We start from the raw sequence: 25,347 nt of genomic DNA, 5'->3' as shown, positions 1-25,347 counted from the left end.
ATTGGATGCGGGCGAAGCGAGAGGTGCCGGCCTAGAGGTCTAACCTGCAGTGAGAGCAGTAAATGTATGTAAGGTGCACACATCTAAAGCTAGGGTCAGAATTCTGCTGCTTAAAAAGAGAGCAGGGCCTTGTAGAGCCGAGCAACTGTCCCGTGCCTGACAACAACTGCAGTCTGTTTCCAGCAGCTTTAAGTGACTGGAGAAGGAGACCACTCAGCTCGATATGTGTAGAAGCAAAAAAAAAAAAGTTACTGGAGATTTCAGATGGCAAAATGTCTGATCCATGACGTTCAGGTTACAGTCCAGGACCTTGTTATACAGTGTGGCCCTTGAAGTGTCTGTTACTGAAGGGCCCATATTAAAACACTACACATGACATTGGGAAGCTGTGCAACTCCTCCATTCGCACCAGAGCTGTGTTGGTAGATAAGGTTTCCTCTATGTTCACATTAGCATTGTGATGTCCTGCCAGAGTTCACCGTATTCAGCATAGCCAGATAGTGGCGTGAACTCCCGGATCCCCATTGACTACTTTCAGATGACGGCTTTCAGCTGGACAAAAAGTTGTGCACGACATTCTTTACTGTCGAAAGCTGCCAATTGTGTCGGATCCCATTGCAGTGAATAGGGATCCGGCAGGTCATAGCACTATCTGGCTATGCTGGATACGGCGAACTCTGGCAGGCTGTTCCTCTGTTTAGGGATGAGTGAATCGACTTCAGATGAAACATCCGAGGTCGGTTCGCATAAAGCTTCGTTCTAATACTGTACGGAGCAGGAGCTCTGTACAGTCTTAGAATGTATTGGCTCCGATGAGCCGAAGTTATTACTTCATGAGACTTCACACAATAACCTCATAAATTAATTTGTACTGTAAAAAAAACATTTCCCGAACTCGGGTTCGGTTCCAAGGTGCCACTCATCGGAGCCAATACATTCTATTACTGTACGGAGCTCCTGCTCTGTACAGTATTAGAACAAAGCTTTATGCAAATCGACTTTGGATGTTTCATACGAAGTCAATTCGCTCATCCCTAATCACAATTACTGTGAATGTAGCTCAGGCTGAAGGCCTGTTCTGCTCTGGTGACTCTACACAGCTACGCCGTTGGGAGAAGCAGCACAGACATCGCCTGTCCACGGTCATGTAATAAGACTTGTGAATGCTGCTTTAGAGGTGACAGGAGTATAATACATTCCGCCATAATAGTGACGCTCTTCTGCAAAGTTTTAGAAAATGTGTGAAAGTTTTCTGTTCTGTTTAATAACTTGTTCAATCTATGGAAATGTAGGAACCGCTGGGGCCCAGGGGCCAAACCAGGTGTGGGGGACGGCACTACCACCTCATTCAGAAGTGTGAATCAGGTCTCCTGCACACGGCCATGACAAATTGCGAATGCGCAAAACATGGATCCTTGGCAAGTTCTTGCCGTCATTTAAAAAAAAAAAACTTCTGTAGAAATGTCCAATCCTTATCCACAAAACGGACAGGAATAGGACTTGTTCTGATGTTTTTTGCAGGGCCGCGGAACAGACATTTTGTTTATCCATTTGAAATTAATAGGTCTGCATCCGATTTAGAAACTACGGCCATGTGCACATAGCCCGCTGGTCTCCGAAGCCCACGCCGCGCCTGGTCACATGACTTCAGTCTTATTCCCAGATGTTTTAGTGAGAGCTTACATCTGATTGGCCGCTGCTGAATCTGTTTTACGCTTGTGTTATTATAATAAACATTCGTTACAGATGCAGATTGCCGTTTTTATTCCGTGCGTTCATTACTAGTAAGGCTACTTTCACACTAGCGTTTTTTGTGGATCCGTCATGGATCTGCAAAAACGCTTCCATTGCAATAATACAACCGCATGCATCTGTCATGAACGGATCGGGTTGTATTATGTCTTCTATACAGGGCTCCAGACTAAAAAAAATATGAAGGAGCCATTGGCTCCTAACCTGAAAAATGTAGGAGCCAAATTAAATTTTTAGTCATAGCTGGGATGCTTAGGAGCATATAAGCCATCTAAGGCCTCATGCACACGAACGTGTATATTCTTTCCATGTCCATTCCGTTTTGTTTTTTTTTGCGGGCCGTATACGGAACCGTTCATTTCAATGGGTCCGCAAAATAAACTTTCTGTATGTCCGAAGTTCTGTTCCGCAAAAAAATAGAACATGTCTTATTATTGTCCGCATTACGGACAAGGATAGGACTGTTCTATTAGGGGCCAGCTGTTCCGTTCCGCAAAATACAGAATGCACACAGACGTCATCCGTATTTTATGCAGAACCATTTTTTGCAGACTGCAAAATGCATACTGTCGTGTGCAAGAGGCCTAAGTCTGAGAGGACACATCAACCCCCTTTAAGCAGTGCATGTTGATTAAGTCAGCTGGCACATGCCCAATGAGGCAGGTCTGTGAACAGTACCGTACCATGAGCTTTTAATTTACTTCTTTACTAGGCCATCAGCACCTGCAATGACTGAAAATAATCTAACACAGCAATCTAACTCCTGTTATAGGTGCCAGAAAAAAAAAAAAGGTGTCAAGGCTGTCAATCATTAGTGCATGGACAGCTTAAACCAGGAACACACTAGAAATCAGACAGCAACTGTACATATGTCATTTAGTGCCGATTTGGAAAGATATTAAAGGAGTTGACAAGGGAGGCAAAATTTTTAGTACAGTGCTCAGGGTGGTTTAAAAAGAATCAATACTCACCACCACGGATCCCCTGCCACTCCCATTTCAATGCTTAATGGGTCCCCACTGGTCTCTGCACACAGGAAATGCCAGCTCAGTCAATCACTGGCCGAGAAAAGTATAGCGCCATGGCTAGTGATTGGCTGGGCAGGCTTCTCCTGGCATTTCCTGCTTGTGGAGACTGGACCATTAAGTAGAGACCAGTGGAAACCCAGTTAAAACGGGAACATCAGGGATTGAGGGATGGTGAGTTTTGATTTTTTAATATAAAACCACTCCAAACACTTTACTAAAATTTTGCACTGCACTGGACAATCCCTTTAAACATTTTGTACTCAGTACTTAAAGGGACAGCAATAGGTTAGATAATAAAAAAAAAAAACTCTCACTAGTTGAATCCCACATCACTCCTGCACTGATCCTTCCTTATTTTCTGGTGCTGTACATTTACATGGTGTGAGTCTACGGTCACCTGCTGCACATGCTGGCATCACCAATGAGGCCAGTAATTGTCTGCAATGGACATATTTCATGTCATCACTTCAGGAAAGAAAAAACTGCTGGGGACAACAGTATCAGCGCTGGAGTGGCCGGGAATTAACCGATGAGTGAGTTTATTTTTTTAATATTTCCTGCACTTAACCACTTCAGCCCCGCTAGCTAAAACCCCCTTAATGACCAGGCCACTTTTTACACTTCGGCACTACACTACTTTCACCGTTTATTGCTCGGTCATGCAACTTACCACCCAAATGAATTTTACCTCCTTTTCTTCTCACTAATGGAGCTTTCATTTGGTGGTATTTCATTGCTGCTGACATTTTTACTTTTTTTGTTATTAATCGAAATTTAACGATTTTTTTGCAACAAAATGACATTTTTCACTTTCAGCTGTAAAATTTTGCAAAAAAAACGACATCCATATATAAATTTTTCGCTAAATGTATTGTTCTACATGTCTTTGATAAAAAAAATATGTTTGGGCAAAAAAAAAAAATGGTTTGGGTAAAAGTTATAGCGTTTACAAACTATGGTACAAAAATGTGAATTTCCGCTTTTTGAAGCAGCTCTGACTTTCTGAGCACCTGTCATGTTTCCTGAGGTTCTACAATGCCCAGACAGTAGAAAACCCCCCACAAATGACCCAATTTCGGAAAGTAGACACCCTAAGGTATTCGCTGATGGGCATAGTGAGTTCATAGAACTTTTTATTTTTTGTCACAAGTTACCGGAAAATGATGATTTTTATTTTTATTTATTTTTTTCTTACAAAGTCTCATATTCCACTAACTTGCGACAAAAAATAAAAAATTCTAGGAACTCTCAATGCCCCTCACGGACTACCTTGGGGTGTCTTCTTTCCAAAATGGGGTCACTTGTGGGGTAGTTATACTGCCCTGGCAATTTAGGGGCCCAAATGTGTGAGAAGAACTTTGCAATCAAAATGTGTAAAAAATGGCCTGCGAAATCCGAAAGGTGCACTTTGGAATATGTGCCCCTTTGCCCACCTTGGCTGCAAAAAAGTGTCACACATCTGGTATCGCCGTACTCAGGAGAAGTTGGGGAATGTGTTTTGGGGTGTCATTTTACATATACCCATGCTGGGTGAGAGAAATATCTTGGCAAAAGACAACTTTTCCCATTTTTTTATACAAAGTTGGCATTTGACCAAGATATTTTTCTCACCCAGCATGGGTATATGTAAAATGACACCCCAAAACACATTCCCCAACTTCTCCTGAGTACGGCGATACCAGATGTGTGACACTTTTTTGCAGCCAAGGTGGGCAAAGGGGCACATATTCCAAAGTGCATCTTTCGGGTTTCGCAGGCCATTTTTTACACATTTTGATTGCAAACTACTTCTCACGCATATGGGCCCCTAAATTGCCAGGGCAGTATAACTACGCCACAAGTGACCCCATTTTGGAAAGAAGACACCCCAAGGTATTCCGTGAGGGGCATGCCGAGTTCCTAGAATTTTTTATTTTTTGTCGCAAGTTAGTGGAATATGAGACTTTGTAAGAAAAAAAGAAAAATCATCATTTTACGCTAACTTGTGACAAAAAATAAAAAATTCTAGGAACTCGCCATGCCCCTCACGGAATACCTTGGGGTGTCTTCTTTCCAAAATGGGGTCACTTGTGGCGTAGTTATACTGCCCTGGCAATTTAGGGGCCCAAATGTGTGAGAAGTACTTTGCAATCAAAATGTGTAAAAAATGGCCTGCGAAATCCGAAAGGTGCACTTTGGAATATGTGCCCCTTTGCCCACCTTGGCTGCAAAAAAGTGTCACACATGTGGTATCGCCGTACTCAGGAGAAGTTGGGGAATGTGTTTTGGGGTGTCATTTCACATATATCCATGCTGGGTGAGAGAAATATCTTGGCAAAAGATAACTTTTCCCATTTTTTTATACAAAGTTGGCATTTGACCAAGATATTTCTCTCACCCAGCATGGGTATATGTAAAATGACACCCCAAAACACATTCCCCAACTTCTCCTGAGTACGGCGATACCAGATGTGTGACACTTTTTTGCAGCCTAGATGCGCAAAGCGGCCCAAATTCCTTTTAGGAGGGCATTTTTAGACATTTGGATCCCAGACTTCTCACACTTTAGGGCCCCTAAAAAGCCAGGGCAGTATAAATACCCCACATGTGACCCCACTTTGGAAAGAAGACACCCCAAGGTATTCAATGAGGGGCCTGGCGAGTTCATAGAAATTATTTTTTTTTGCATAAGTTAGCGGATATTGATTTTTTTTTGTTTTTTTTCTCACAAAGTCTCACTTTCCGCTAACTTAGGACAAAAATTTCAATCTTTCATGGACTCAATATGCCCCTCAGCGAATACCTTGGGGTGTCTTCTTTCCGAAATGGGGTCACATGTGGGGTATTTATACTGCCCTGGCTTTTTAGGGGCCCTAAAGCGTGAGAAGAAGTCTGGAATATAAATGTCTAAAAATGTTTATGCATTTGGATTCCGTGAGGGGTATGGTGAGTTCATGAGAGATTTTATTTTTTGACACAAGTTAGTGGAATATGAGACTTAGTAAGAAAAAACAAACAAAAAAAATATATATATTTCCGCTAACTTGGGCCAAAAAAATGTCTGAATGGAGCCTTACAGGGGGGGTGATCAATGACAGGGGGGTGATCAATGACAGGGGGGTGATCACCCATATAGACTCCCTGATCACCCCCCTGTCATTGATCACCCCCCTGTAAGGCTCCATTCAGACGTCCGCATGTGTTTTGCGGATCCGATCCATCTATCCATGGATCCGTAAAAATCATACGGACGTCTGAATGGAGCCTTACAGGGGGGTGATCAATGACAGGGGGTGATCAGCCTTACAGGGGGGTGATCAATGACAGGGGGTGATCAGGGAGTGTATATGGGTGATCACCCCCCTGTCATTGATCACCCCCCTGTAAGGCTCCATTCAGACGTCCGTATGATTTTTACGGATCCATGGATAGATGGATCGGATCCGCAAAACACATGCGGACGTCTGAATGGAGCCTTACAGGGGGGTGATCAATGACAGGGGGTGATCAGGGAGTGTATATGGGTGATCACCCCCCTGTCATTGATCACCCCCCTGTAAGGCTCCATTCAGACGTCCGTATGATTTTTTCGGATCCGCAAAACACATGCGGACGTCTGAATGAAGCCTTACAGGGGGGTGATCAATGACAGGGGGGTGATCACCCATATACACTCCCTGATCACCCCCCTGTCATTGATCACCCCCCTGGTAAGGCTCCATTCAGACGTCCGTATGATTTTTACGGATCCATGGATCGGATCTGCAAAACACATGCGGACGTCTGAATGGAGCCTTACAGGGGGGTGATCAGGGAGTGTATATGGGTGATCACCCCCCTGTCATTGATCACCCCCCTGTAAGGTTCCATTCAGACGTCCGTATGATTTTTACGGATACATGGATCGGATCCGCAAAACACATGCGGACATCTGAATGGAGCCTTACAGGGGGGTGATCAATGACAGGGGGTGATCAGGGAGTGTATATGGGTGATCACCCCCTTGTCATTGATCACCCCCCTGTAAGGCTGCATTCAGACGTCCGTATGCGTTTTGCGGATCCATGTATCCGTGGATCCGTAAAAATCATACGGACATCTGAATGGAGCCTTACAGGGGGGTGATCAATGACAGGGGGGTGATCAATGACAGGGGGTGATAAGGGAATCTATATGGGTGATCACCCACCTGTCATTGATCACCCCCCTGTAAGGCTCCATTCAGACGTCCGTATGTGTTTTGCGGATCCGATCCATGTATCCGTGGATCCGTAAAAATCATACGGACGTCTGAACGGAGCCTGACAGGGGGGTGATCAATGACAGGGGGGTGATCAGGGAGTTTATATGGGGTGATCATGGGTGATCAGGGGTTCATAAGGGGTTAAAAAGTGACGGGGACGGGGGGGGTTTAGTGTAGTGTAGTGTGGTGTTTGGTGCGACTGTACTGACCTACCTGTGTCCTCTGGTGGTCGATCCAAACAAAAGGGACCACCAGAGGACCAGGTAGCAGGTATATTAGACGCTGTTATCAAAACAGCGTCTAATATACCTGTTAGGGGTTAAAAAAATCACATCTCCAGCCTGCCAGCGAGCGATCGCCGCTGGCAGGCTGGAGATCCACTCGCTTACCTTCCGTTCCTGTGTGCGCGCGTTCACAGGAAATCTCGGCCCTCGCGAGATGACGCGTATATGCGTCACTGTGCGCAGGGCTGCCGCCTCCGGACCGCACATCTGCGTTAGGCGGTCCGGAGGCGGTTAAAGAGGACCTTTCACCGATTATGACACTGTGTACTAAGAATACAGACATGGAGAGCGGCGCCCGGGGATCTCACTGCACTTACTATTATCCCCGGGCGCCGCTCCGTTCTCCTGCTATGCCCTCCGGTATCTCCGGCCACTAAGTTATGGTAGGCGGAGTCTGCCCTTGTTCTGTTGTAGCGCTGGCCAATCGCATTGCAGAGCTCACAGCCTGGGAGAAAATAACCTCCCAGGCTGTGAGCTCTGCAATGCGATTGGCCAGCGCTACAGCAGAACAAGGGCAGACTCCGCCTACTATAACTTAGTGGCCGGAGATACCGGTGGGCATAGCGGGAGATCAGAGCGGCGCCCAGGGATAATAGTAAGTGCAGTGAGATCCCCGGGCGCCGCTCTCCATGTCTGTATACTTAGTTCACAGTGTCATAATCGGTGAAAGGTCCTCTTTAATTTCTTTTGAATTAAAGTTCTTGAAAATGCCTTTAATTACTAATTAACCTGATTTATTTATGCAGTAATGATGGTCCTGAGTACTGATCATGTGCAATCAGCACTGCAGAAACTGGGGAATATGGACAAGAACATATGCAGAATACATACTCATTTTTCAGGCTCCTTGAAGTGTATGAGATTAGGGAAGCCATTAAACGATGCTTATTTTATTCACTACCTACATCCACCTCCTGCTCCCTTGGCTGTTCTCCTTTCTCATGCCAATGGTTAGTAAATGGAGGGATTCCCAGCACTGGTTGTGCAATTTCTTGGCTTTGTCCTGCTTCCTCTCCATCATTCTGCGAGGTATCTTCCCCATTATATCTCCAGTAAGATTGGGGGGGGCGGTGTCCCACCCAAAATTTAATAAATTTGGTGCTTGTGAGTCTGAAGGTGAGAAAATCAAATCTGTGTGTGCACACTGGCGCCATCTTCTGGCTGCCCTGTTTATAAAGCTAGTCTGAAACTTGGACAGTCACATGACCAAAACTGGACACCCCCAGCCCTAGTGTTACTGATGCAGTTGCCCTAGCAACCAAAGGAATCTAATCTGTATTGCTAACTTTAGTCGCTCCTTCACAACCAATCAGATCGCTTCTTTCAGTGTAACCTGCTAAAAATGAGAGCTGTCATCTGTTTGGCTGGCGCGAGCGAACGGCCTTTCACAGGTTAAACACGAGAAGATCTGAGACGTCTGCGGGATCCAGTCCATGCGGTGTGGCAGCGAAGGAGTTAATGGACGGCGCAGCTGTTGCACGCCGGGAGATGTGGTGCTTGCACTGGCTGACGTTCAGGAGCTACCTTTCCCAGAGTGCTGAGCGGCGAGAGGCTGCCAATAGCCGGGCGGAAGTTCACGTCATCAGAGCCGCGGGCTGGAGACCCAGTGAGGTACAGTATCATACATCAGCCACACGGCCAGCGAAAACTACAACTCCCAGCGTGCCACGCTACTTTTGTTTATCAAGTTTATTGAAAAGAACAAAGATCACGCTCCACCAATCGGATCACTGCTTTCATTTTCTAACTTGCTTTGGAAGCTGGAATGTGATTGGTTGCTAGGGGGCTACTCTGCTGTGAATTTGGCCCTTAGCTGATGACAGGGGCCACAGGCAAAGGATTCCATACATTTTGCTTTTATCCATAGCAACCAGTCAGATTCCAACTTAGTGAAAGGATCTGTTTGGGCAGTCCTAGGTTGTGTTTCAATAAACTTTATTTACACAGCACGTACACATTCATGTTCCTGTGCGCTGTGATATATGTTGGTGCTATATAATTATTACTGTGAGGGGGTTTATAACGAGCATTATGTCTTCCAGCTGTCAGTGCCCGTTGTGTGGTGGGCACAGATGGCACTGTTCACCCGCCTTTACCTCCTGCTCATGGCGGTCCTGGTAGCACTGTCACTGGACAAACAGACCGAATACACGGAATGCGATGGCGGCTGGTAGGTCTATTCATGACCGGCAGAGTATCTCTGATGTCATCACTACAACCCCCAACATCCCCTGTCAGTTATACAAAATGAAGATAATGTATTTCACTCATAGCAGACACCCCCAATACTGAGGAGAAGAGGTGACATCTGTCTTATGTCCGCAGGCAGTGGAACAATTACTCTCCGGTCCAAGAGGAGGAGCGCTGCACGGTGGAGAGGAGGGACGCCTCCATCACCTACTCCGAATTCATCAAGAGGTAAGTGATCTCTGCCTGTGCTGCCGCCATGATGTACCCCGCAGCTCTGTACTGAGCCCCCTCTTCTTCACAGGTATGCCTACAAGAGGCCGGTCATCATTCAGGGAATCACAGATAATTCGGTGAGTGTGTCTTTGAGATCTGTCCACTCCTTGCACGCCCCCTGTGGTCCTGTTCTCACTCGCAGCATCTTTTGGGTGTCAGGAGTTCCGGTCACTGTGCAGGAAAGAGCAGCTGATTCGTACATACGGAGATCGCAGCGTCCGGCTGAGCACCGCAAACACGTATTCCTACGAGAAAGGTGATTTACTGCCAGCGCCAAAATACTTGTGCAACCTACAAGACCCAGAATGTAACAGAGGAGGGGGCCACAGTGTGCAAGACCCAGGATGTAACAGAGGAGGGGGCCACAGTGTGCAAGACTCAGGATGTAACCGAGGAGGGGGCCACAGTGTGCAAGACCCAGGATGTAACCGAGGAGGGGGCCACAGTGTACAAGACCCAGGATGTAACAGAGGAGGGGGCCACAGTGTACAAGACCCAGGATGTAACAGAGGAGGGGGCCACAGTGTACAAGACCCAGGATGTAACAGAGGAGGGGGCCACAGTGTACAAGACCCAGGATGTAACAGAGGAGGGGGCCACAGTGTGCAAGACCCAGGATGTAACAGAGGAGGGGGCCACAGTGTACAAGACCCAGGATGTAACAGAGGAGGGGGCCACAGTGTACAAGACCCAGGATGTAACAGAGGAGGGGGCCACAGTGTGCAAGACCCAGGATGTAACAGAGGAGGGGGCCACAGTGTGCAAGACCCAGGATGTAATAGAGGAGGGGGCCACAGTGTACAAGACCCAGGATGTAACAGAGGAGGGGGCCACAGTGTACAAGACCCAGGATGTAACAGAGGAGGGGGCCACAGTGTACAAGACCCAGGATGTAACAGAGGAGGGGGCCACAGTGTGCAAGACCCAGGATGTAACAGAGGAGGGGGCCACAGTGTGCAAGACCCAGGATGTAATAGAGGAGGGGGCCACAGTGTGCAAGACCCAGGATGTAACAGAGGAGGGGGCCACAGTGTACAAGGCCCAGGATGTAACAGAGGAGGGGGCCACAGTGTGCAAGACCCAGGATGTAACAGAGGAGGGGGCCACAGTGTACAAGACCCAGGATGTAACAGAGGAGGGGGCCACAGTGTACAAGACCCAGGATGTAACAGAGGAGGGGGCCACAGTGTACAAGACCCAGGATGTAACAGAGGAGGGGGCCACAGTGTACAAGACCCAGGATGTAACAGAGGAGGGGGCCACAGTGTACAAGACCCAGGATGTAATAGAGGAGGGGGCCACAGTGTACAAGACCCAGGATGTAACAGAGGAGGGGGCCACAGTGTGCAAGACTCAGGATGTAACAGAGGAGGGGGCCACAGTGTGCAAGACCCAGGATGTAACAGAGGAGGGGGCCACAGTGTACAAGACCCAGGATGTAATAGAGGAGGGGGCCACAGTGTGCAAGACCCAGGATGTAACCGAGGAGGGGGCCACAGTGTGCAAGACCCAGGATGTAATAGAGGAGGGGGCCACAGTGTACAAGACCCAGGATGTAACAGAGGAGGGGGCCACAGTGTGCAAGACCCAGGATGTAACAGAGGAGGGGGCCACAGTGTACAAGACCCAGGATGTAACAGAGGAGGGGGCCACAGTGTGCAAGACCCAGGATGTAACAGAGGAGGGGGCCACAGTGTACAAGACCCAGGATGTAACAGAGGAGGGGGCCATAGTGTGCAAGACCCAGGATGTAACAGAGGAGGGGGCCACAGTGTACAAGACCCAGGATGTAATAGAGGAGGGGGCCACAGTGTGCAAGACCCAGGATGTAATAGGGGAGGGGGCCACAGTGTATAGGACCCAGGAGGGGGCCACAGGTTATAAGGCAAAGAACATGGATATGCAGCAGGGCAGGTTCCAGACAAGTTATTAAGGGGGACTCTGAGGGTCCATAATGTTGCTGCCTGTGCCATGTATGTATACAGCCTGTTTCCTTTCTGCTTAGTGGATGTCCCCTTCCAGGAATACGTAGAGCACTACCTGAGACCCCAGGACCTGGACTCGTTGGGTGTGGGTGAGTTATACTATAATATACAATGGGTGATATATATATGGTTTTGTCAGTGAGTAGTGATGTTATTTCTGGAGGATAGAAGGCACGGCAGTGATGTCACTTCTGTAGGATAGAAGGGAGGGCAGTGATGTCATCGACTAGTGATGTCACTTCTGTAGGATAGAAGGGAGGGCAGTGATGTTGAGTGGTGATGTCACTTCTTTAGGATAGAGGGGAGGGCAGTGATGTTGAATGGTGATGTCACTTCTTTAGGATAGAGGGGAGGGCAGTGATGTCAGCGGGCTCATGTAGGGATGAGTTGGCACAGTCCACTATTTAAGAAATCCTCTTTCTACCTGCAGATACTTTATATTTCTTTGGTGATAATAACTTCACAGAATGGGGGTCTCTGTTTCAGAAATACACCCCGCCTCCGTTCAAGCTGCCTGGCACTATCGGGGCTTTTAGTTTTGGCATAGCCGGTAAGTGACATCATAAGAATGCCTCAGAAGACTTTGAAATTCAGGGGCACCCAAAATGTGACTTGCATTTCCCCTGCTATCCCATGGGGTCTTCTTGCTGCCTGTTCCTCAGTAAAGACCGGCCTGCAAGAAGACCCCAGGGGAAAATATAGCATCCATATGCTTTGTACCTATAAATGATCCCGGTGTCCGTGTCCCACCCGTTCTGCAGGTTCAGGTACAGGGGTCCCCTTCCACTGGCACGGGCCTGGCTACTCTGAGGTGATATATGGCAGGAAGGTGAGTGAGCCCACACGGGAAACCTCTCGCTAGAATTATTTTACATCCGGTTTATTCAGATCAAAATTTTCTTTTAAACCAGCGCTGGTTCCTTTACCCACCTGACAAGACCCCCGAGTTTAACCCTAACCGGACCACACTGTCCTGGATGCTGGAGACATACCCTCTGCTACCTGCAGCAGAACGTCCTGTAGAGTGCACCATCAGACCCGGAGAGGTGAGGAGAACAGGAGGGGGTGCCATCATGAAAAGTGCATAGGGTGCACCAGACACAAGCTTATAAGGGTGAATTCACACGGGGCAGATTTGTTGCATTTTTATGACTTGTCCCATTCATCTGAATGCAGAAATCCATGTCCTTACCATCAAAACAAAACCCATTGAGGTGAATGGAACTCTCAGCAAATCTGCTGCATGTGAATGTGCCCTTAGAGCAAACAGAGTTCAGCAGGAAGGTGGCTGGATGGGGTAATTAGACAGCAGAAGGGGGTCTTACAGGTTGGGCAGGGCGTCATTCAAAGGGTTATCAGAATGGCTGGAGGGTCATACAGAGAGTAGGGTGACTGAATTGGGATTGTGAGGATGATGGTGGTGTGGACAGGAGGACCAGTGCACTCCTGGAACATGTAGAGATGGTGGGGACTGATTAGACAGAGCGGTGTATGAAACCTATTAGGAGCAGAGGATCAGCAACCTCCGACACTCCACCTGTTCTGAAACTACAACTCCCAGAATCCTCCGTTCACTTCTATGGGAGTTACAAGAACAGCCAAGTAAGTGTGCATGCTGGGAGTTGTAGTTTCACAACAGCTGGAGTGCCGAAGGTTGCTGATCCCTGCTGTAGGTAATGACAAATCATCTCTGTTCCTGTCCTCATCAGGTTCTCTACTTCCCGGACCGCTGGTGGCACGCCACCCTGAACCTGGACACCAGCGTCTTCATCTCCACATTCCTGGGCTAGAGCCGCAAATCATTATTATAAATGCTGCACAACAACCAGAAACCTCAGAACCTGTCACCTCCGATCCGGACAGACTGATGGAGGAGGCCATGGAGATACCCACACTGAAGGCACGGCCCACAGACCACGGGGGGGGGGGGGGGGGGGGTAGATATATTTTAATTGTATTTGTTTAACTGACATTCTCTGTGCCGTCTTTTGCACATTTTTAGAAAAATTTTATGCAGATTTGCAATGGAGCCTGTGAGCATTTTAGAATAAAATGGATGAAAAATTCAGAGTAAACCCAGTTTTGTCACAGACAGCTTAGGGGACTGAACATGTGTTAAAGGGTCACATTACTTTCATTTACATTTGATATGTCATAGGAACATATCAAAAGTTTTGATCAGTGGGGGTCTAAGCACTGAGACCCCCCCATCCCTAGCACAAGGGGTGAAAAGCACTCACGTATCACGCTCTCTTCTTGCTGCATGAGACGCACTCCAGAGGCTTTCTATTGAGTCCATCTCACGTCCTCCCCTGCAGAGAGAGCATGCTAAACGGGCGCTTTTTTATCCCTTTGTTTTAGGGATCAGTGCGGGTCTCAGACCTCCACCGATCAAAAATTTTGATGTCTCTATGATATATTATAGGTTTACTTAACCCTTTGGCTACCGGAGGTTTTTGCGTTTTCATTTTTCTTCCCTATTTTCCGTGAGCCATAACTTTTTTTTTCTGGTCACACAGCTGTACGAAGGCTTATTTTTTGCGGGACAAGTTGTACTTTCTAATGCCAACATTAATTATGGCATAAAATGTTGTGGGAAGCAGTAAAAAAATTCCAAATGGGGTGAAATTGAAAAAAAAAAAAACGCAATCCCTCCACCGTTTTATGGGTTTTGTTTACGGCAGGCCCATGCCCTTTATTTTCTGGGTCAGTACGATTACAACGATACCTCTTTATGTCTAAATAGTGCAAAAATAAATTTAAACTGAGAAAAAATAATAATAATTATATCACCATATTCTGAACCCCATAACTTTTTTTTATACTTCTGTCCACTGAGCTGTTTAGGGGCTCATTTTTTGCAGAACAATCTGTACTTTTAATTGATACCATTTTGGAGTATGCGTGACTTGTTGAAGCAATAAAAAATGGCAAATCAGCCATTTTGACCCTTTTTTCCGTTACGCCATTTGCCGTATTGGATTTTTTTTTTCTATTTTAATAGTACGGGCATTTTTGGTCACAGTGATACCCATGATGTTTATATTTATTGTTATTTAGGTATTAGTTTTTTAGTTATATGGAAAGGGGGGTGATTTAAACTTTTATATATTTTTTAAACTTTTTTTTTTTGTGATCATTATGTGCCTCATATGAGCTTATTACTTTTTTTTTATTTTGGTTTATCAGGAATTTATTATTAGCATTTTTTGCTCACTTTTGCTAATTTCTTATCCTGGCCTGCCATCTGGTGGCCAAAATAAGAATTGCCGTTTGAATACTGTTCGCCTACTCAGTAAGGCTTACAGTATTCAGTGCAACTACCTATGCCCGGATTGGACACACGTGGCATAGATAGGAAGCCAGTTTTTGCGCATTTAGGTGCAGTGACCTTACTTGATCATGGCATCTAAAGCATTTAATTACCGCAATTGGCATTATTGCAGGTCACGGCCATGATGCCTGCTACACGTGCATCAGAGCGGGCATCATGTTTACACATCGCACCCGCGCCGTACATGTATGGCGCTGGTAGCCTAAGGGTTAAAGTGACCCTTTAAATAAGATAATGCCTGCTACCACTAGGGGGAGCTCCCAGAATACGATTTATATTCAGTGTTTAAGAGTATGGGTGAGCGAATCGCGCTTCAGATCCAAGATCCGACGTCTCCGTACAGCATTAAAATGTATGCGCTGCATGGAGGCAAAATTCGTTAAGTGCGAAGTCTCTCGAGTCTTTGGTGAATAACTTCAGGCTTCAATTCTACAACTTTAAAACACAATCCGAAGCAGATTTCGGATTCGTGTTTTAAAATGTCTTTAAAGTTGTAGAATTGAAGGCAAAAATTCAACACTGCGGACTTAACGAATTTAGCCTCCATGCAGCACATACATTTTAATTCTGCATGGAGACCTTTGATCTAGAGCTCGATTCGCTCACTCCTAGGTAAGAGCCCGAGTAGTGACAATAGGCAACCAGTCATTTAAAGGGGTATTCCAGTAATTTCAAGCTATCCTCAATCTACAAGATAACTATTAGATCAGCGGAAGTCGTATTGTTTTCAAGAACAAGGGTTCCCCCTCAAAATCAACGGAGCAGCAGTTCGAGCAGGTGCACTGCCGCTCCATCTCCATGGGACGGCCGGAATGGATGACTGGAGCAGTGTGCAGCTTCACCTTCATTTTAGGCGGCGCTGTGGGGTACAGGAGCCTTGTTCCCATGATTGGTGAGGGTCCCCGCAGTAGGACCCCCACCAATCTAAGGCCTTATTGCGGCCAGCAGACAGCGGGTCCACAATATGCGGCCACCGGCAATGTGCTCCCCGCATCACAGATGCAGACTCATTCACTTGAACGAAGGCACAGAAGCACTACGGAGTGCTTCCGTGGTGTTTCTGTCCGTGCCTCCGCACCGCAAAAAAATGTTCTACTTTTTTTGCGGTGCGGACAGGTCACGGAACCCATTCAAGTTGAATGGGTCTCGATCCGTCCCGGCATGGACGTTTCCTGTGCATTGGGGACCGCAAATTGCGTTCCCCAATGCACGGAACGGCCATGTGCATGAGGCCAAATAGACCTGTGGATAAGAGATATCTTGAAATTACTGGAATACCCCTTTAAAGGATTGGTTGCCTGCAGTCACCACTAAAGGGCACTTACCCCACGTACCCTGAATATAGTCTTCAGCGAGCTCCCCCTACGCACAGTCATACTGGGTTGTCAGAGACAACTACACTTAAACAGTTCATCACACAGTAACCGCATAACCTCTTTAATATTTGCACTGTGCATTCACAGGAAAAGCAGACGCACTATCCCTCCTCCCCCCCGTGTCCAGATGACGACCAGTCATCGAGGTGTACAGTCCTGCAGCCGCAAATACACGAGACACTAGAATATATTTACATCATCTATATACAAGGAAGAAGCTCCAAAGGGCCGCCCGTGTGGGTGGATGTTACAGTGGGGGATGGGGGGGCAATGCCTATAGCCGTCCGGTCTCCAGCAGGTAATTACAGCCTGCATCATCTGCGTAGGCCGATCACTGTGCATCTGTTACTCCCTAACAGGAGTTGTAGTTCACAACTGGGGTAGATGTTAGTGGGGCACATAATCATGCAGCCCGTCACAACAAACCATAACAAGTCAATTAACAAAATCTGCGTGGGTCTAACATCGATGGATCGCTGCTTTTTGTGAGCAGTTACCTAGTACAAAGCAGCAGGAGGAAAGCGGTAATGGTCTGCGGCGCCATCTACTGGTGCTTTCCTCCATGTGCATGGAAACTTTACTCAAAAAGCATAATACTGGAGAGAAGAGAGAACACACTGGATCTGACGGGTGGCGCCGTGTAGTCCCCATGCTCCGGCACGTTTCATGCTGTGGGGCTCTTCTGTCTCGCTGTATGGAGATCGGCGACTGTGTGAAGTGAGATGAAACCGGCGCTGGAGTGAACATCCCAGCCGGTGAGCTATGACGCTTGGTGGACTGCAACGGACGTGAGCAAGACAAGTAAGGCATGAAGGCAAGACAGGCACGTTACGTCACTCCGCGACCAGTGCGATCCGCCACCAAAATTATATTGAAGAAGAAAAAAATAAGTGCTGGGGCCGGTGACCTCCTTCTAATAGTCCTCCACCCAGCCGTTCTCACAGATGAAGGCGTCGATGACCTCTTTCATGGCCAGGTTTGGGATCAGTTGATCTTGGGTCAAAGGGCTTCGGGTGACAGGGTCGAAGTGTCCGACTCTCTGCAGGACAAGACATGGACGTCCAGTCAGCTTCACAAAATCTTTAATACACTCGGTGTGCCCGATTCCTGTCCAAGATCTCTGCTTGCTGTCCGTGGTTACATCCAGAGACGTAGACAATGTGTAGACCTAATACTGCTCACAGCTGGTGGTTTGTTACAGTTGTATCCAGTCTAGAAAATTCTGTGTGAGGGTAAAGGCATCCGCAGCACAAATCCTTCTCCATCCTCGTTTAGTTTGTTGCAATGTATCAGGGCAGGGAAAACATATTCAGACTGTTGAGCTCACAGAAAATTGTCTTGATTGGACACAACTGTAACAAACCCTCAGCGGTGGTTAGTGGGCCAGGAAGAGTTTTCAGCCTCTGGATGTAAGTACTGTTTCTATTCACTGATCAGGCAGAGGTCTTCAGAGGGATCAAAATGCAAAGAGGATTTCATCAAAGCAGGACAGGTCATCAGTATGTGATCGGTGGGGCTTCGACTCTCGACACAGCCGCCGATCAACTGCTTGAAGAGACCGCGGCGCTCCAGTAATGCGCTCAGTCACATAGCCTAGGCATAGCTAACCCCCATTCAAGTGCTGGGAGTCAGACCCCTCCGATCACATACTGCTGATCCTTCCCGAGCACAGGTCATCAGTATTAAACACTCAGACAACCCCTTTAAGAGACATGTGCCTCCTTAGACTAGTGTCCGAAACGGCAATCTTAGAAAATCTGCCCCCAGTACAACTTAGAGGAATATGCATTATGTAAAGTCATCTTCTGACATCATGGGGACATGTGACCTGACCTGGAACTCCACCATTCCTGAAGAATGACGGAACCAGTGACCCGGCTGTGGTTGGTACAAGACACTACGCACACGCCTGCTTCCCCCTTGTTGTCTCTGTTAAAGGGGTTTTCTGAGACTTTTATACAGATGACCTATCCCCTGGATAGATCATCAGTACCTGATCGTGGGGGTCCGATACCTGGGACCCGAGCCGACTGAGAAGGCCGCAGAGCTCGCTCGGTGTTGTCAATGGCCTAGGAAACGCTGTGAGAAGCCCACATGCTCTCTGATCGGCAGGGGTCCTGGGTGTTGGACCTCCACCGATCAGATATTGATCACCTACCCAGAGGATAGGTCATCACTAGAAAATAGTAGGAAAACCCCTTTAACCATTACCTGCAGGTGCTCTTCAATGTCCTTCCTGTCGTAGGTGATTCCGCTGGGGGTTATACACGGTTCCCTCATGAGCTCGAAGCTGATCTTTCCACATAAGTAGTCAGGGATGTCTCGCTTCTGCACGCACAGACGAAGCAAGGGGTTAACAACATAGAAGCACGTGAAGGCGCTGCACACCAGCTAGTTAGGTGACGGCCGATGTGGCCGCCATGACAGTTCCAGGCCGCGGTCACTCACCTTACGCTTCTCGTCCACTTGGGAGAAGAGTTCGTCCATTTCTGCCAAATATTTGTCCTGTGAAATATAAAATATAATCTGAGTGGTGGATGCAAGAACCCAGAAGGACGCTGCGGCCGGCCTCCGAAGGGGCTGATAACAGGGAACAACACACTGTATGCATCGGAGGAGATGCTCTGCAAGTGTAGTGTCCCTTTAAGGGATGGATCACCGTGCAGAACGTCACACCAGGAGCACAAATTACATCAAGCTCATCTTATTAATGTTTAACCCAAACCCCTGTTATCAGGTATTTGCACTGCACAGCACAGGCACGGGGGGAGGGGAGCTAGCAAAGAGGACTGTCGCTAGGGTGTGAATACTATTGCAACCGTTTACCATTTCTCTAATGGATCTAAAATAATAATTTAAAAAATTAAGCACGTTTGTAAATTGTCTTGCTTAAAAATCTCCTGCCGTTGTGTACACAGCTCCCATGTAGATCCGTGGTAACATGGCCGTCCGATCTTGTGGTCATGGGTTACTCTACTTACCTTGCCATATAGCTAATCTACAGATTGTAGCAGAGGGGCAGGAAATAACATCACCGCAGGATCAGACTACGCACAATGTGTTTGTAGTCTGTTACCATGGAGACACATAGGTCTGCATAGGAGCTGTAACCCCAAACGGTAAGAATGTGAAATGAGTAATAAAAGTTCTGATGGGCTTTGTGTTTTAGTTTTCCCCGACCCAGTGGGTCACCAGCAGCTTCATCGTGAGCGCCGCCCTCTGGACTTACGTGTTTGGTGGCCACACAGGAGAGCTGGGCCCGGCTCCGGGTTTCGTCCACGTTCTCCTCTTCGCGTTTCCTCTGTGCCTCTTCTAACTCCCTGTGGAGACAGACGAAATGTTGGACTGCACTGAGGTGGCCTCTATGTTACAGTACGGAGGTGGTCACCACAGGGAACCCTATATGAGGAATCACCCATGCATTACAGCGGCCTGGTGGACCAATGCTTTAAAGGGACCTGTCGTCACCTTTATGCTGCCCAGACTAACAGCAGCATAAAGTAGAGACAGGTGAGTTGATTTCAGCGTCTGTCATTTATAAGTTAAAAGTAAGTGGTTGCCGAGAACCAACATCACAATCATTGCAGACTGGGCTGGAAAAGAGTCCCGGCCTCCTGAGAAGAGTCCTGGTTATTCATGTATTCCTGCTGATGACTGACAGGCTTCTACCTAGTTTTCTCATTTTCTCTCTAGCAGAAAACTGCCAGTCATCAGCAGACGGGCGAGAAAGCAGGAGATTATAATAACCAGGACTCTTCTCAGGTAGATTTGACTCTTTTCAGGGCCTGGGCTGCAATCATTATGATGCTGGTTCTCAGCAACCACTTACTTTTAGCTCATGAGTGACAACGCTGGGATCAGCATGTCTGTCACTATTTTATGCTGCCCTCAAAAGGGTCGGCATAAAGTTGATGACAGGTTCCCTTTAACCCCTTCCCGCCCTGCACCATATATACTTACAAAGGCACCCGGGTCCCCCCCATCTTTGTACAGCCATTAAGCCCTGGCAAAGGCATGGCCTAATAAGATACCTGTCAGCATTTGCACTGAAGGTGTATTATATCAGCAATCAAGTGGCTGCAGGGTCAAGACCCAGTGGGACTAAGGCCTCATGCACACGGCCGTTGTTTTGGTCCGCATCCGAGCCGCAGTTTCGGCGGCTCGGATGCGGCCCTATTCACTTCAATGGTGCTGCAAAAGATGCGGACAGCACTCCGTGTGCTGTCCGCATCCGTTTCTCCGTTCCGTGGCCCCGCAAAAAAAAAATAAACAACATGTCCTATTCTTGTCCGTGCTTTGCAGACAAGAATAGGCAGTTATATTAAAGGCTGTCAGTGCCGTTCCGCAAATTGCAAAATGCGCACGGACGCCATCCGTGTTTTGCGGATCTGCGATTTGTGGACCGCAAAATACACAACAGTTGTGTGCATGTAGCCTAAAACAAAGACATACATAAAATAAGAAATTAAGGAATAAAAGAAAAAAATACTATTCCCCTATTAAAAATACTGTATACTAAAACATAAAAATACACAATATGGAAAAAAATGGAATAAAACAATCACAAAGTCACAAAACAGAACCTACAAAAATGACCATCACTACTCTGCAGCCTTCACACGGCTACGGCTTCTCAGGGCAGAGGTGGGAAAAAAGTGGGTGTAGTTAAAGGGTTTTCTACAGTTTCAAACCACCAGCGGGATCCAAATTGTTTTGGAATTGCATGTAATTAGAAATGTCATATAGCCACTGAGCTATTCTGTATGGTGCCACCTGCTTTTTGTTCTTTTCCTTATTTCTTGTCCATTTCACTAAGGTGGCCACACATGCTGATGGGTCAACTTGTTTTGGAACGCAGCCACGTGACCTGACCAAAGCTAGTGGTGCATTGAGCGGGAGGGCTAATCTGCAGGGTAGTGGAGGGGGTTCATGGCCTTCTAGACCTGTCCTGCAACTGGGCATCACCTTGTGTTGCGAGTTTGCAAGATCTCTGCTTGCCGTCAGTGAATAAGGACATTATTTTAACTCTTCAATCATCACCACCTAGAGCTGCAGCAGAACCCCCCCCCCCCCCCCCAATCTGTGATAGGGAGAAAGCTGCAGCAGAAAGAACACTGCTATCATGAGCTCCTGCAATGGATACAGGAAGCCCCCGGTCCTCACCGTTCCTTCTCGGCCAGGATGAGTTTGGTGAGATAGGCGTGCAGCTCGTTCTCCTGGTTGATCCTCCGCTCCTCTATGCTGTTCCATCGCTTCTTCTTGGCGATCCGCAGAGCGCTCGGGATGTCGTCTCCGAAGTTCAGTCTCTGCTCTTTGGCCAGATTGTAAGCTGCGGGAGGGGAAGACGGTCAAAATGCAGGTCTCTCTTATTATCAATCACTTCTCTCTTTGTACACCGCACTGTATTTCTATTTACTTTTAATGTGTGCAACCTGGAAATAGTCAGCAAGCAGGATTAGATCTCACTATTGGCATGTTTTTTCCAGCAATGGGCAGCATAGTAGCGTATTGCTGAGCCATCTCAGAGGCCATTCTTTCTGGTGGCACAGGAACAAACAGTCTGCTTGCTGACAACGTAAAAATAGCATTAAATGGCAAAATCTAATCATGCTGAGAGTAGGAAGATGCCTGGTTGTAACATCTGCTCGGTACATAAGAAGTTGAGCTTTTAGTTGGGTAATTGCCATGTAAGCAATTCTCTATTCACTTCTGTGAGGGACCTCCTAAGATGGAGCAATTCACTGGCTGAGCAGGGGGTGCAGAGCGGACGCTGGCTGGATATCATCATCCTCCTCGTGTCCTCAGCTATTTATAGGGAGAGATCACCGGGCAGAGAATTTAAATGCCGACCGGATGCTCGCCACAGCACTGCGTGACAATGTATCACCCTGCAACTGCTGCTCGATAACACTCCACCTCCACAGCCGTGGCTGATAACAGGGAGCAATAGACTGTATTCCCCTGTCCTTCCAGTCATCCTCTACCCCCTGAAAACTATTTTCCAGTATAACTTCTGTATCACTTCCTCACAGTTTTCCAGATCTCTACTTGCTGTCAGTGAATAGGAACCACTTCCAGCGAATACAATCCATCCTGGACATGCGATGCGTGGCTGGTTTCACTGTGGCGTGCACCTGTTTGTCCATCATGTGACCCGGATTGGAAGTAAACAATAACGGTTCCCATTCACTTACAGCAAGCGTTCGGAATTGGTACAGTAAGTACAGCCTTTTGCCAGAGCTGTAATCTCAGCGTCATGTGCGGCCGTGACACAGGAATGTTCCATGACTCCGGGGATGGCGGGGGGGGGGGAGCGGCCGCTGCGCTGTGTATATCCAGTTACAAACAACGGGCTGCCAGGAGCTTGTGTACCACACACTACATGTCCCTGCTGCTTCATTAATGCAGAGCTGACAGCAAAACTCTGACTGGCCTCAACGATTTGTTTGCAGCGAGGACATGCTGGGGATTGTAGTTTTGAAGCCAGGAGTTGGAAATCACTGCCTACACCCCGAGTCGGTCTTCTCTATATTCAGTGGCTTTTACTCCCTGTTATCAGCCGCTTCAGGCCAGGGAGAGGCTGACCAGTAGAATGCGGAATAGCCCTTTATTAATTTCACTGCAGGGTGTTAAAGGGGTTGTCTGAGCTGATCCCCTATCCGCATGATAGGTGGTAAGTATCTGATTGGTGGAGCTCCGGCTGCCAGGACCCTCACCGATCACAAGAATGAGGCACCAGAGTCTCCATTCATCTCTATGAGACCCCCCCCCCCAGCAAACTTACCTCTGGGTTATCAATACTGTAGAAGTAATTTAAAGGGACCCTGCCCTTTAATTAAGAGCTGCCCCATAAACAGCATCACTCCCTGATCGGTACAGCAGTTCTGTACCGGAATATTCTACCATATTCACTCCCTTGTTTCTCGGGAAGGCCGGGCTCACCTCTCTGCAGATTGGCGATGGCCTCGTCGTAGTTCTCCATCTCCATTTGGCACTGCCCCAGGAAGAAGTGAGCCTTCACCGACTGGCAGTCCAGCTCCAGGGCGTGCTTACAGTCCGCTAGGGCCTTGTCCAGCTGCTGCATCTTCAGGTAGCACAGGGCGCGGTTGGTGTAGTAGACGGCGATGGAAGGGTTCCGAGTCTGAAGGGACGAAGAGGGGTGAAAATCAGAAGGATCGCAGCAGCACAGAGTACTTCAGGACAGGAGCGCGATGGCGTGGAAGACGAAGCTGCACCTGACAGAAGTGTGACGCGAGGAGGATACGAAGACAAACGGGAGATCACAGGGTGAGAGTGTGGAGAGAACAGGGTCACCAGGAGCACAGAGTATTTCAGGAGTGGAATGTGCTGATCCTGCAGGAGCCTTGCATAAAGGAAGGTGCAAGAGTCCTCAAAGAAGCACAGAGTATTTCAGGAGATGAGAGTGTTGAGGCAGCAGACATACGCAGTGCAAAGAGAAAGGTCTCCCAGCAGCACAGAGTATTTCAGGAAGTGAGTGAGCTGATCCTGTGGGAGTGTTGCATAAGGAAGAAGCGAGGGTCCTCAAAGAAGCACAGAGTATTTCAGGAGAGGAGAGTGTTGAGGCAGCAGACAGACACACACAGTGCAAAGAAAAAGGACTCCTAGCAGCACAGAGTATTTCAGAGACTGAGTGCATGGACAATGTGGGAGGGGGCATGGATCTGTCCACTGGTGATGTTAGGGAGGACAGGGCAGTGTCCAGATGTGAGGAGAGGATATCAGCGGTTACAGACTGAGATACTGGAAGGAGCCAGGCATCCCAGCAGCACAGTGTATTTCAGGGAGTGAGTGCACCGATAATGTTGAAAGGGGCAGGGACCTGTCCAAAAGTGATGTTAGGAAGGACAGGGCAGTGTCTAGCTGTGAGGAGGGGACATGAGAGATGACAGATTGAAGGATATTGGGTGTCTCAGCAGCACAGAGTATTTCAGGAGTGGATACTTACGATGGCTTTGCTGTAGCACGACACGGCCTCTTGATACTTTCGAGCCACGAACAGCCGGTTGCCCTGCTCTTTCAACTCCTGGGCGCTGACGCTCTTTTCCGGGCTACCACCAATGCCCCCCAGGCCACCACCGACTCCAGAAGGACGACCTCCGCCGCTCTCCTCCTTCCCCTTCATGCCGGGGGCTCCAGAAGTCACCCCCCCAAACCTCGGGATGCTTGGTGTCACCCCCAATTTCACTGCTGAGACGAGACCCCCCAACTGCGCAGGGGACCCCTTTCTATCAGAAAGATCGAGCGTCTACGCTCTTGTGGTAAGTTTTAAAAAGGTGCAGAGGCGAGCGGCTACCTGCGCCCCCACATGGAGGGGTGCGCTAAATTAACCCTTCAGACGCAGGGAGGAAAAATAAACAGCGGCTCAGAGAACAATGCAGCGGATAATACAGCACCCCTGTGCCCACATACGCACCAGCACCCCGAAAACCTGGAGATCCTGCACCTATATATCCTGATAGGTCCCTATATACTGCAGCCTGCATACAGGAGCCAGTGCCTACGTCCTCTATAACAGGGGGCCCCTATAGACTGTAAGAGAGGACAGGGCCCTATAGACTGTCTACTAGTAGAGCTGACCCTATATAGGGGCGTATGCACTGTCTATACACTGTGTATTGGGGGTGGGGGGGCTCCTGTACATAGCAGCACAGGTGCAGTACACTGGCCCCTTCACATTCAGCAGGGATTATACCTCCGGTGACCCCCCAATAACAAGGCGTTCAGGCTTTCCTGACCCCTCCCGGGAAAGACCGCCCGCACTGACACAGCTCTAGCCCGGACAGCTCCAGGGCCTCTGGAACCTACAACAGCAGCCTCCAACCGGAACTTCCGGGCCTTCCAAGGAGACGGGAGAGAACTGACAGAGCAGTTTTGAAGGACCG

The 25,347-nt window shown here is 48.0% G+C and overlaps 2 protein-coding genes across 2 annotated transcripts; one reads left to right on the top strand and one right to left on the bottom strand.

The window, feature by feature from the left end:
* Positions 1–8,801: 8,801 nt before the first annotated feature.
* On the top strand, positions 8,802–13,665 carry JMJD8 (jumonji domain containing 8). Its single transcript, XM_044303528.1, has 10 exons — positions 8,802–8,897; positions 9,329–9,456; positions 9,612–9,704; positions 9,778–9,826; positions 9,909–10,005; positions 11,755–11,823; positions 12,165–12,284; positions 12,496–12,563; positions 12,646–12,780; positions 13,444–13,665. The coding sequence occupies exons 2-10, from the start codon at positions 9,359–9,361 to the stop codon at positions 13,522–13,524; spliced, it is 810 nt and encodes a 269-aa protein (XP_044159463.1). The 5' UTR covers positions 8,802–8,897; positions 9,329–9,358; the 3' UTR covers positions 13,525–13,665.
* A 2,823-nt stretch (positions 13,666–16,488) lies between these two features.
* Positions 16,489–25,307, bottom strand: STUB1 (STIP1 homology and U-box containing protein 1). Its single transcript, XM_044303189.1, has 7 exons — positions 24,411–25,307; positions 23,387–23,585; positions 21,608–21,773; positions 19,674–19,764; positions 18,893–18,949; positions 18,656–18,772; positions 16,489–17,483 (listed from the first exon to the last, which is right to left on the bottom strand). Exons 1-7 carry the CDS (start codon positions 24,585–24,587, stop codon positions 17,358–17,360), a joined length of 933 nt encoding a protein of 310 aa, XP_044159124.1. The 5' UTR covers positions 24,588–25,307; the 3' UTR covers positions 16,489–17,357.
* Positions 25,308–25,347: the final 40 nt, after the last annotated feature.

The sequence above is a fragment of the Bufo gargarizans genome, chromosome 8, assembly GCF_014858855.1.
Source record: "Bufo gargarizans isolate SCDJY-AF-19 chromosome 8, ASM1485885v1, whole genome shotgun sequence".
Taxonomy (NCBI): domain Eukaryota; kingdom Metazoa; phylum Chordata; class Amphibia; order Anura; family Bufonidae; genus Bufo; species Bufo gargarizans.
The sequence above is the reverse complement of the archived record's forward strand: the minus strand, read 5'-3'. Positions and strand labels throughout refer to the sequence as shown.